This window comes from Montipora foliosa, chromosome 4 (genome assembly GCF_036669935.1).
Source record: "Montipora foliosa isolate CH-2021 chromosome 4, ASM3666993v2, whole genome shotgun sequence".
NCBI classification, from domain to species: domain Eukaryota; kingdom Metazoa; phylum Cnidaria; class Anthozoa; order Scleractinia; family Acroporidae; genus Montipora; species Montipora foliosa.
In genome coordinates, this window is record NC_090872.1 from 23,483,099 (window position 1) to 23,495,708 (window position 12,610).

General features: G+C 39.7%; 1 protein-coding gene across 1 annotated transcript; it reads left to right on the plus strand.

Moving 5' to 3' along the window:
* The first annotated feature begins 1,673 nt into the window (after window positions 1–1,673).
* LOC138001139 (uncharacterized) lies at window positions 1,674–2,807 on the plus strand. The gene has a single exon (XM_068847802.1). It carries the CDS (start codon window positions 1,674–1,676, stop codon window positions 2,805–2,807), a length of 1,134 nt encoding a protein of 377 aa, XP_068703903.1.
* The last annotated feature ends 9,803 nt before the right edge of the window (window positions 2,808–12,610 follow it).

Sequence of the window (12,610 nt, forward strand, 5' to 3'; positions counted from 1 at the left end):
CTCTGTATTGGTAAAAGAATGACCTGTGATTCCGGATTCCGGATTCCGGGTTTTAGGGTTGCCCCCCAAATTACCAATTTTTCGACGGAAAATTCATCCCAAAGGATAAAATAATTCAATGGACATGTAACCAAGGTAAATATGTAAGATTTGGAGCCAGAACAAGCGAATATTTTGAGGGACAACACAATTCTGTGCGATGACAAGACCACGAGGCAAGTTTAGGGAAATATAACGCTGCCAAAATAATCGTAGTTTTTTGCGATTTCAAAGCTTGAAATTCCATCCAATGAACCAAATCCTTTTCTTTCCGATGTATTTAGTATTACTTTTTGGCTGAAAAACTTAAATAAAGCCGCTCCGTGACCGAAATGCTCTTCATGTAGGCGTAATAAAAGCTACAAAGACGAGATTTTCAGAGAAACTGGGGCCATATCTTCCTAGTAAACACGCCAAATTTCACAGCGATCGATGGAAATGGCGGCGTTCAACGAATCCTACGAGAATGGTGCTGGTAGGCGTCATTTTCAGCACGAATGCTGGAAAAGAGATTTAAAGAAACCAATAGTTACAACCTGAACTACATGTCATAGTAATAATAATAATAATAATAATAATAATAATAATAATAATAATAATAATAGCGACCAATAACGTGCCTAAATAACATCTACAAATGGTTCACGTCGTGCCTTCAGACACCAATGGACAATCATTTGAGAGAATTCGACCTGATGGAGAGTGGACAAAGGGGAGCCAGATTGGGCTGCAGTGGGACGTCAGACAATCTTATGATTGACAGAATGGTGACGTTAGATTGTCACAGAGGAAAACGAAACCTAAGCATGGCTTGGGTAGATGTAAAGAAGGCCTACGACTCGGTGGATCACAGCTGGCTGCTTGAAATTATGGAAGTTCACCGCTTTCCTTCCTGGCTTTGTAGAGTCATGAGATTCTTAGTTGCAAGCTGGAATACCAGGATTGTTACTACCACCAAACGTGGTCCCGAAACCTCTCGTTGTATTCGATTTAACAGAGGATTGCCGCAGGGAGACTCACTCTGTCCGCGCCTCTTTACGCTATGTTTAAATCCAATAGCCTGGTCACTGGAAGCTACTGAGGGATATAAGTTGTCTAAGCCTATAAGTGCCAAGGTATCCTATTTAATGTATATTGATGATCTGAAAGTTTTTGCGTCCTCTGAACCTAAGCTCAACAGAGTTTTAAAATCTACCAGTGCCGCCATGGAGGACATTGGACTAACATGGAATCCTAAGAAGTGCAATGTGATTCATGTGAGGAAAGGGGCTCAAGTGCATGATGCTGCAGGTGTGAGGTTAGGTCACGAGGGGGTCGTGGAAAGCTTGGACGCGAGTTCTACTTACAAGTTTCTAGGGGTGAGAGAGACTGTGATGCAGGATGAGAAGCTGGCATTGGAATGTGCGGCAAAGGTGTACCTGCAAAGGTGTACCTGCAAAGGTTGTCATTAATTTGGAGTAGCCCCCTGTCTGATTCCAACCGTGTGACTGCAAGTAACCAGTTTGCTCTTCCAGTCCTCTCCTATTTGATGTGGACTCAGGCATTGGCCTATTACACAGCTTAGAGTGATCGACAGAGAGGCGAGAAAGATAATATGTGAGAACGGAGGGAAGCATCCGCTAAGTTCGACGGCTATGTTGTATCTACCCAGGGACAAGGGTGGGCGTGGCCTACGCGCAATTGAGCAAGAATACAAGCTAACAAAAATCAAATCTGCAATTAAGCTGTATGAGAATACAGATCCTACCATGAGGTTAGTTCAGAAGTTTGAAGAGAGGGCGAGTGAGAAGGGATTCACTTCGTTGGTTAAGGAGGCATGCAAGTACGCGGAGGAGCTGGACACGGGTTTGACTTTGAACTATCCGAAACCGTCATGCAGCCCGCGCCAAGCTCCGGATACAGAAATTCTAGGGAAGAAAGTTAAGGGTTATTTGAGGAGGACTGTGACGGAGAAGTTACAGGAAGAGATTGAGAGCGAGCAGTGGCATGGTCGCTTTCTGTGTGCACGGTGGCACGACAAAGATCTGAGCATGGATGAGTGTTTTGCTTGGCTACGGGAGTGGCCCTCAGCACCCACCCACACGATTACCGGGGTACTGGAGCTTTACGAACAGCTCACCCCTACTAGAGTGTATACAAAGATCAAAACAGGAACTTCACAAGGAGAGATCACGTGTAGGTTGTGCGGAGGCGCTGCAGAAACTCTTGCGCATGTTCTTGCAGGATGTCCTGCTTTAGCACAGTCCAAGTACTTGGAGCGACACAACGCTGCACTTAAGGTGTTGTTCTTTGAGGTGTGTAAAGACCTGCAGCTAGTGGACTCAGTACCACCATGGTACTCGTTAGTGGGACCCAAACCAGTGTACGAATCTCCGGAAGCTCAAGCTTACTGGGATGTACCAGTGTATGCCGAACAAAGCTATGTCAAGGCCAACAGAGTGGACGTCAGATTTGTGGATCACAGGAGGAAACGAGTCTGGGCAGTTGAAATGAGTTGCCCCTGGTTAGACAACCGTGGGAAAAAGGAGAGGGAGAAGACGGAAAAGTATGCTCCACTGCGCTGGGAGTTAAGGAAGCAGTACCCTGGCTATGTCGTGGAACAGTGCAACGTAGTGATTGATGTGCTAGGCGGTTGGTCTAAAGATTTAGAGAAAACAATAAAGAAACTTGTGGGCGCTAGAGGAAGGGAGGTTCTCAGAAGGATGCAGAAAGCTATTATCTCAAGTTCGCTTAACATAGCGCGGGCCTTCAAGGCCATCGTCAAATAATCTTACGAACTTTAGAAATTATAGAGTGTTAGAAAATTTTAAGGATTTTTTTATTTATTTATTTATTTTTAAATTTAAATTTAAATTAGAATTTTAGGATTTAGGATTTTAAGGATTATTATTGTTATGATATATAAATTTAAATTAGAATTTTAGGATTTAGGATTTTAAGGATTATTATTGTTATGATATATATATATATATATATATATATATATATATATATATATATATATATATAGAATGTATTTTATTATTTTAAAACGCTCCTTTATATAGAGACTTATGTTCCGTAAGAGGACATAGGCTACGCTTTGCGCCCTATGTACTTTTAACATTAGAGCATCCATACGTGTATACTGCAAATAATTATAATGGGAAACTTTATTTGTCTTCGAATACAGTTGTAAATCTCTCTACGTATAGGCAATTAACAACTGGCTGCTTGAAATTGAGTGATATATTTGTATACTGTATTTACAAATGAATAAAAAAAAAAAAATATATATATATATATATATAGATATATATATATATATTACAATTTTATTAAGTCTGGGCTATCCCAAGTCTTATTTCTACGACAGAATATAAAATATGTTGCTCTAATGGCGAGACTTATCATTTTTTTGATTATATAGTGTTGTTGCGTTTTGTCAATGCCAATGTCATTCATCATTTCTAAAAACGTAGAGCATTCGTTGGAGAGAACACCAAGGGAGCTCATGGAAAGGTTTACAAATTTGACAGATCTGTAGTTACTTCTCATGTCTTTGACCACGTTCATGTATTTTTCTTTTTTGCGTTCTACATTGTTTTTAAGGTTAGATTCAAAACCAACCGTTAGTTCTAGAATATATAGGCACTTGGACTGTATTAGGAAAAGAAGATCTGGACGATAATTTTCACCAGTTATAATTGAAGGACTCGGAAAGCCATTGACATCAGCATAGAGTGAAGAGCGATCATTAATTACAGGTTGAAGTGAATTGGCAATGAAGTTGAGAATTGAGTCGTGTCTCCAGGTGAAGCGATCAAGGTAATGTTGACAACCAGCGACAATGTGGAGGAGTGACTAATAATAATAATGTAACTAGGAGCCTGGCCATTAAGCGCTTTATAGGTCAGAAGTAGTATCTTATAGTTAATGCGCTGGTTAACTGGACGCCAGTGAAGCTGCTTTGGGACAGGCGTAATGTGGTCATATTTCTTGGTACGAGTAATAATGCGGGCCGCAGCATTCTGGACATTTTGTAAGCAATCCATTAGAAAGCTGGGTAAACTATACAATAGCGAGTTGGCGCTATCAAGCTAAGAGGTAATGAATGCGTGAACCAGCTTTTCAGTATCTGCTGGAGATAAACAGTCTCTTATCTTACTAATGTTCCTGAGGTGGAAAAAACAAGCCTTGCAGGTATTGGTAACATGCTTATCTAGTGACATGTGCTCATCGAAGATAACTCCAATGTTCCTTGCAGAAGGGGATGGCTTGATCCGTTCACCAGACACATCGATGTATTCTATTGATTAGGACCAGTAACTCCGTTTTTCCTCTGTTCAGTTTAAGCTTATTGCTTACCATGCACGAGTCGATTTCGGAAACACACGCTTCTATCTCAGCTATGGAACCGGCTTGTTCAGCGGGACTGGGCTTAAATGAGAGATATAGCTGAGTGTCGTCGGCGTAGAGATGGTAGTTGAGTCCATGCCGTCTAATTATGTCCCCGATGGGCGACGTGTATAGCAAAGTACACGATCGGCCCTAAAACTGATCCCTGGGGAACACCATAGCGGAGTTCTTTCACTTTTGATTTGATTCCATCAATCATCACAAACTGCTTCCGACCTTGAATATAGGATCGGAACCATTTTAGCGAATTTCTTTTCACACCGTAGCGTAGCGTTTTGACGGTGTCGAACGCTGCAGACATGTCCAACAGCAGCAGGACTATCTATTTCACCTAGAATGTCATTTTGCACCTTTAAAAGAGCAGTCTCTGTGCTGTGAAAGCATTTATACGCTGACTGAAAAGATTCCTCCAGATCATTATCACGTAGGTAATCACTCAATTGACAAGATACTGCCTTTTCAATTATCTTTGATACAACCTTCAGATTTGAGATAGGTCTGAAATTTGGATAATCCTTAGAATCTAGGTTGTCCTTCTTCAGCTTCGGTTTAATCATTGCTTCCTTCAGTGTAGCGGGAATATATGCTGATTAGAGCGACATGTTAACCATGTTAGTCGAGTCGATGAGTCGATTTGCATTCCTTGAGAATAGATGCTGGTATAGGGTCAAGATCATAAGATTTTTTACCGATTTTGTCCACAAAACGTGCAACCTCTCTTGCTGCCATCACTCTGAACTCTGCGAATTCGACATGACATGGCTGTTCATTTGCTCCGCAAGACTGGATAGTGGAGGTCATTTCATTGGATAGCTCCGTTCCAGTAACAACAACAAAGATTGAAATGCATTTGAGTTTAAAATGTACTCTGTTAGATATTTACGGTCATGTTTTTCCTGGTCAAAGGCAAAGTTAAAGACAGCATAACTATTGTGGAAAAATATTAACATGACTGTTTCAAACAAGCCGCCAAGTGCACAATAGCCAACAATTATCGGCCACATTTTTGTCGCACTAACATCACACAATTTGGAATTCCCATGATCAGGGTTCAAAAATCTGGAACTCTCTTCCTGGATCAATTAATAATTCATCTAGTTATCTGAACTGTAAGAAAAATATCTTAGGGTTTCTGAAAAAAACTGAGTTAGTTATGCTGCTCAAGCATTGCGTTAGGCTAATTAGATTAACGACAGGTATATGAGGGGGGCCCTCTTATAAGCGCGGTGGTTTCTCAGAGTCTCCTCACCACAATTGTTGTAACATCTATCCTTTTTTTTTATTAATGACTTTATTACTACTATTATTGATTGTTGTTGTAATTCTATGAGTTGTGTGGCAAATAAACATTCATTCATTTATTCATTCATTGTTCTTCTATTCAATTTTTTATTTGTTAATTTATTTCTTAGCCACTTTCACTTGTTAGTATAGTAGTATTATTACATTGTAGTTGGTATCATTTAACCTTGTTAAGCGCCATGAGCTGTTAGGATATGAGCCCTATATAAATACGATTATTATTATTATTATTATTATTATTATTATTATTATTATAAAGTTGTAAATTCGACGATTCATCGTAGCTTAAATACTTTTCCTAAATCTTTTCTTCAATCCAGATTATGTTGCTGCTACGCTCGGTTCGCAGGAATTTAAATTTTCAGGAACCCATCACTTCTTGCGAACTGAATTCTTGATCGGGCGTTTTGACAGACCTTGTTATTTTTAGAAACGTTTTTCCCACGAATGAGACTCCCGCGGGAGCCCGATGTCCAATCACGAGAAACTTCCTCGACGTTATAGCGTCACCGAACCGGAACCTCCTTTCGGATAAGGTGTTCTAAAAATAGATCGGTCCGTAAAAATTCCGTGACATAGGCTTAGTATGGGAGTTGTTCTCTCGTAGTCATGGGCCCCTGATATTTTATAATTGTTCTGTTTCCACACCTTACAATACTTCACATTATCTAACTCACTATTATCAGTTTAAGAAAGTGTATTACACAAGAAAAGAAGAGAGGAGTAAAAAAAAAGGATATGCAACTCATTTACACAAAATAAAGGGGAAAAATTGATTCATAACCCATCATATCCCGTACAGGGACCGAGTGGATACAAATCCAAGAAATTGAGTAGAGAATATGTTGGATAAATTACGATTGTGAAAGGGTGTTTGATATTTTTTTGGCAACTTCTTAATTTTCATTTTGTTTCTTCCATTTTTTTCTTTTCTTCTCCCCAATTGGTTGGCAACTCCAACATGGGCCAAAACATTGACATCGTTTGACCTGGCCTTCAAGTTCAAACCGATCAAACTAGTACTGGACGAGACAAATTGTGAGCCAACAAGTGCATGATACCTTTTTTTGTTCTTCAAAGAATCACGTAAATGCAAACCAGAGCCCATCAAATTGTTCTCTGTTTAATTTTGCAGGTTCGACCATTTTCTCATCCGCTTTCTGAATTTAATTTGCAGGCATACAAAATTGTGTTGGTCTTTCTGTTGATTCTTAACTTTGTCAATGTGAGTATGGTTTCTGTGCCGTTCCAAGAGTTATTAATATTCTGAAGTGTTACAGACATTGACTGTAAATAACTTTATTGTCACGTGCGAAAGTTATTGCCTGTTATTATTCATATAATAAGCTCAATTATGGACGCATTTTGATGCGATGGAGTAATTTTGACCATCTAATCAATAAGAAATCAAATGGACTTGCATTTCGTGAGTTATGGGCGAGAGTGATGTGCAATTTTGAGAACTTTCAAAACATTACTCGTGCCCATAAATCTCGAACAAGCTCATACGATTTCCTATATACATACTGAGTTTTACGACAATTTTTTAAGATAACCGACAACTAATAGTGATAGCATGCAGATAATCCCTATTTTTAAGGTCTCGGTAAAGGTAAACTCTTGTTTTTGCAAATCTTGAATCGGTATGCTGTAAAATATATTTTTCTGCGCGAGAAAAATGATGGACGTATCATGTCAATCACACGTGAAAGGATTGAGTGTCAATTGACAGCGTTCACCCGCGATCTTCTACCTTAGCACGAGCCCGAACCCTGATTGACTTAGCATAGTTGGCTTTCGAGTATGGGGCGGAGTTATTCAGAAATACCGTGAATTGCACCCGAAATATTTAAGCTCGATTTTCTAGGGCTTAGGACACTTTCCATTTGACAGAACTGACCGGCCAGACCAGAAAACTTATTCAAATATTCAAATAATTCAAATAATCCAATCTATTAGCTTTAATATGATATATAGTTTGATCCTATACAAAAAATAGCGGCGAGACAATTTTATTTTTCCGCGGAAACTTCATTTTCCTTTACCGAGACCTTGAGCAAAGCGTAAGACAACAGCAACGAAAGACGAAAAATGTGTATATTAAACGTAAAAAAATCACTTTTTGCTGCGTTTCATGTGCTTGCATTTTTACTTCTTACTCACCCCCTCCCTTCGTCTCCCTTTCACTACGTTTCCATGAGAATTACGACCTTTAACTTTCTGGCTAATTTTACATCGTTTAGGCAAATTACACTTGCAATGATACTCAAGTCACTATAGACTTTGGGGATGGCACATTTGTATGTGAGGATTGCCCGAGGTGTGCTGCAGGTCAGGGACTTTCCCACAAGTGTGGAGACCATATAGACGCACAGGCGAGTTTAACCTGCGAAAATTGCCTGCATGGGAAATCGTACTCTAGCAAAGATGATATCTCGCAATGCAAGGAGTGTGATTCCTGCATGAAAGGTCAGGAAGTTGTCCATCCATGCGATGAAACATCGAATACTCAATGTGGAAAATCATGTGTCGACCCCAACAGGTACAAATGTAATCCATGGAATATATTCCTTTTCTCGTCAGTAGGGTGTAACCAAGAACGCACAACTTTCATACTAGCTCTATGTCACGGACGTTTCACAGATAAAACTATGGTTTACACCTGTCTTTTTGAAAAGATTTTCAGACCGCGTGTTTTTCAATTCCACGGGAAAAAATCAATAATTATTATGCAAGGGTCATCATTGGCTGGTTTCGGGGGAAACTCAACCTATAAATGACTCGGGTCTCTGAAAACGCCGTTAAACATGTTTATCGAAGTTATAGACTGCTGTAAGTTGGAAGTGGCATAATGAAATATATCTCGACTTGGATGCGTTCTAAATTCCATGTGGCCAATTGAATGGTACATTCCAGCTGCCCAAACCTGACCCAAGCTACCGCTGGTTCGAATGAGTTTTCAATCAATCAAAGTGTCACGTGCAAAAAAAAGAGTTTGCTCAAATGGAACGCTACTTTTCTGTCCGATCAATTGCAACAGACAGTCGGCGACGACTATTTCCCTTTCGTAAACGGTCGTTGCCATTTCTCAGAACGGTCGTTGCCATTTGAAACGGTCGATGCCATTTTTTAGCCCTGAATTACACTCATTTGGTCTAAGAACTCAAAAGGTTGCGGTTACTGGGAGTTGTGTCTCGCGTTAGGGTTCGGGTAAGGGTTCTGTTTAGGGTGAGGGCTAAGAACCCGAGTTCGAGTTTTGAAATTTTCGGACTCTTTTTTACCTCCAGTTTTTCTTTTATAAATGTTTTTTTTTTCCTATTTTGTCTTAATTTTTGTTAATGTTTTTTCTTAGTTTGTTTCTTTTAATTTTCTTTGAAGTGAATTGTGTAGCCGACCGTTATAAATGGCATCGACCGTTTCAAATGGCAACGACCGTTCTGAGAAATGGCAACGACCTTTTCAAATGGCAACGACCGTTTACGAAAGGGAAATTTGCGTCGGCGAACCCACGAAAGTGATTCCGTAAGAAATATTTTGGACAGACCAAACAGGAATGGACCGTCTCATTTGACTTCCAACCAACAGGAAATCTCCGGAAACTTTGTTCGATTGGAAAGCGTCCATAATTCCTTAACTTTTGCTCGCGCTGAAAGCAACAGCACGTGATCAGTGAGAGGTGATGATTAAAGAGAGGTGTGATCTTCAGCATTTACGTCAATTTTTCAGGAACTTCGAAACACGTTAATGCTCAGTAAGCGGGCTTCTAAGTAAAGAGATTGGGTTCTTGTGGTACCGTTTGTTTTTTGTTTCGCTGTGATTGTTGAAAAACGAACAAAGCAAAGCAAAGCAAACAAACAACAAACAAATTCACGCCCGGTCCCACGGGAAACTATGGGCGCTCTCCATTCGACCAGCAGTTTTAAAATTCCATCTTTTCAAGACATAATAACGAATAAACAACATTTTTCGGTTGGCCACTCGAAACCAATCATGTAAAGGTCTACTGTCCCAAAACTGAGTAAACTGCAATTGCGGGCGAAGAGGAATAAACTTTGCGGTTGTCCCAGATTTCTGGAACTGCAAGACCACTTTGCAAGGTATACCAAATTTCCGAAACTTTTTTCCAGAATATTTCCGTTTCATACGAATCATAACCCAATTTTCCTAATGGAAAGCACCCAAGATTTCCTTCGAGTCTTGTTGTTTTCCTTTACTTTGTCTTCGTCTACGTCCCTTTATTTCGTCTACTGTAGGAAAAACAAATCTAGTCATGAGTGTGCATCAAATGAATTTATTTCAATGTCATATACAGCTTACAGCATAGTGATTCAAACAAAGTGACACATTATGGGATGATTGAAGTCTCTATTGGACGACGGGTGACGTTGTCTTGTCGGCTAGCTAGAATTGTGTGCGAAGAACTTGAGCAAATAAAAAAAGCATAAATATTTTGAATGCTGATAAAAAATAATCTCCATGGAATCGGATATCTTTCTATAGTTTGCTTGTACTAACTAACGTTACAAACACATTGGAATTTACAGTACAGCATATTATACAGTAAAAAGTTCTTTTCTGAAGATTACTATGGTAACATAACGCAATGCAAGCTCATCGCTTGGTACATCAGAATATCCTATTTATTTTTTAACAAAAAAATACCCATTTCATTTTCTAAATACACCTATCGTAGGTATTTCGACGACGAAAGAGGCTGCCTCAACTGTTCTTGTTGCGGTGATGGCAATAATACAGTAGAAGAAGAATGTAAAAGAAAATTGGGAGCAGGATCAAACATGATCTGTTCCTCTAACAGTAGCACCACTGGGTGTGAATTTATCACGCCATCGCCGCAGACAATAACCACCATCATTCAAGATGATACGTCTAAGCAAAATGAGCGGATAAACGATTCCGAGTCCACGCCATCGCCCAAAACAGGAGTCGGGATCTCTCGAGATGAGTTTTCTAAGCAGCCTACAAGCATTGATTACCAAATTAAGCAGATAATAGATTACAAGCATACTACAATTGAGTCAGAGAGCATATCCTCGTTGGTGTTACTTTGGATCGTTGTGGCAACTCTTGTTTTGGCAACTCTTGTTTTTCTTTTCCGTCGCTGTTCGATGCAACGATGCTGTATGTGTAGGATGAGTACAGCGCCAGATCCGGTTCCGGACCCGATTCCAATGGAGCCAATAGGTATGGTGACACATTTTGTCTTTATGATGAAGGGTTTAAATCGGACAGTTAGGCTCGAAGATCCTTTGGTCATTTATACTACGATCTTCTGAACTTCAAATGTCGTATGCAGTTACACTGATTCCGACTCTTACTCTACCAATTCTCAGTTTGTAAAAAACATTGAAGTGGACATACACCGCTTACACAAGCATAGTCTCCCGAGAATTTAAGAGGCCGCCCAATTCCCCGAAATCGTGGATCTGTCCAACAATATTGCTTATTTAAAAAATCTTTGGAAGTCCTGTAGTCTCAGTGTATGAAAACGTTCATTCCTATCAAATGTACAAGACAAGTCGTTTCTTTGTTTTCCCTCAAAAATTTCTTTGTCCACTTCTTCGAAAAATGCATGGCTACCATCATTTTTTAATTAATATCCCACTAATTAAAAAATTAAGCAGGACTTACCTGGAAGTCAAAGTTTGATTGAGATTCTTCTACGTCATCTTAGGCTTGAGGGATCAGGTGAAATTGCAGTGGGCATGCGTTCTTCAGTCTTCAAAGGAGTATGGCCTGTATTTATCATATGACGATAATACAGGAAGGGATCTCTTCTAGGGTGGGCATCTGGTCCCCCAAGCCTATGATGACGTAGACGAATCTCAAACTTCGACTTCCACGTAAGCCTTGTTTAATTTTTCTTAGACTACGTCATCGGCTTGAGGGATCATGTGAGATTTTGAAGCCGTGATAAATGCAGGGCTAGAACATATCAATTCAACATAAAATTCTTTAATCTCAGCCCAACCTGGAAAGAACGTCAAATGAAATCTTATCACATGCTTGAGTACATTGATCAGTTAACTGTTACTAACGTCAACTTCACTAAAATGCTGCAGTCTCAATTCAGGCCTTATAAATTGCTTCTGCAAGAGTACTTTGGTGTTGAATAGGCACACAATAATGTTTAGTAAAAGTTTGCTTGGAGGACCATACTCCTGCCCGTGAAGCTGCTGAATCTAGTGGTGTCAATACCAGCTAGTTTAAGCATAGACATTATCCAGCGCCTAAAAGTACTAACACTGACAGCATGATAAGGCTTCTGGTATGCCAAAAACAACTGAGTTTCTTGCTCTCTTAATGACTGTGTTCTAGCTTGTTCTCTTAAGATAATGTGACAAAGTTTCAACAATACAAATTTTAGGGTTCTCAGGGAAAGAGCAAAGTTCCATGACTGGGGACTTGACAGACGGCCTACTTTTCCTGCATCATGCAACTTCAATCTAACTTTTTCAATGCCAGCACCCTCTGTGCTGATACTAGGGCAACTAGAATGGTAGTTTTCATTGAGAGTTCCTTAAGCGAGAAATCTGTATTGTCTTTCCATTGTCGAAAATAGTCTATCACAACGTTAACATCCCAAGCAGTGGTATAATGAGACTTCTTTGGCCTCGCAATGTAAACTCCTCTCATAAACCGACAAATAAAAGGATGATTTCCAACTGAACATGTCCTATCACAGTCAAGTGAGGATAAAGCACAGCGAGCAGTGTTAAGAGAACTGTATCCTAGCCCCAGCTCATAAAGTAAAGTTAAAAACTTTAACACATTATGACAGACATGTCATGCGAATCAATGTTCCTTTCACTGCAGAATGATGACCACTTGTTAAGATAGACGCCGTACTGGT

Excerpts from the sequence above, each read along its gene's own strand:
- LOC138001139 (XM_068847802.1), top strand. The coding sequence starts at position 1,674 with ATGTTGTATCTACCCAGGGACAAGGGTGGGCGTGGCCTACGCGCAATT.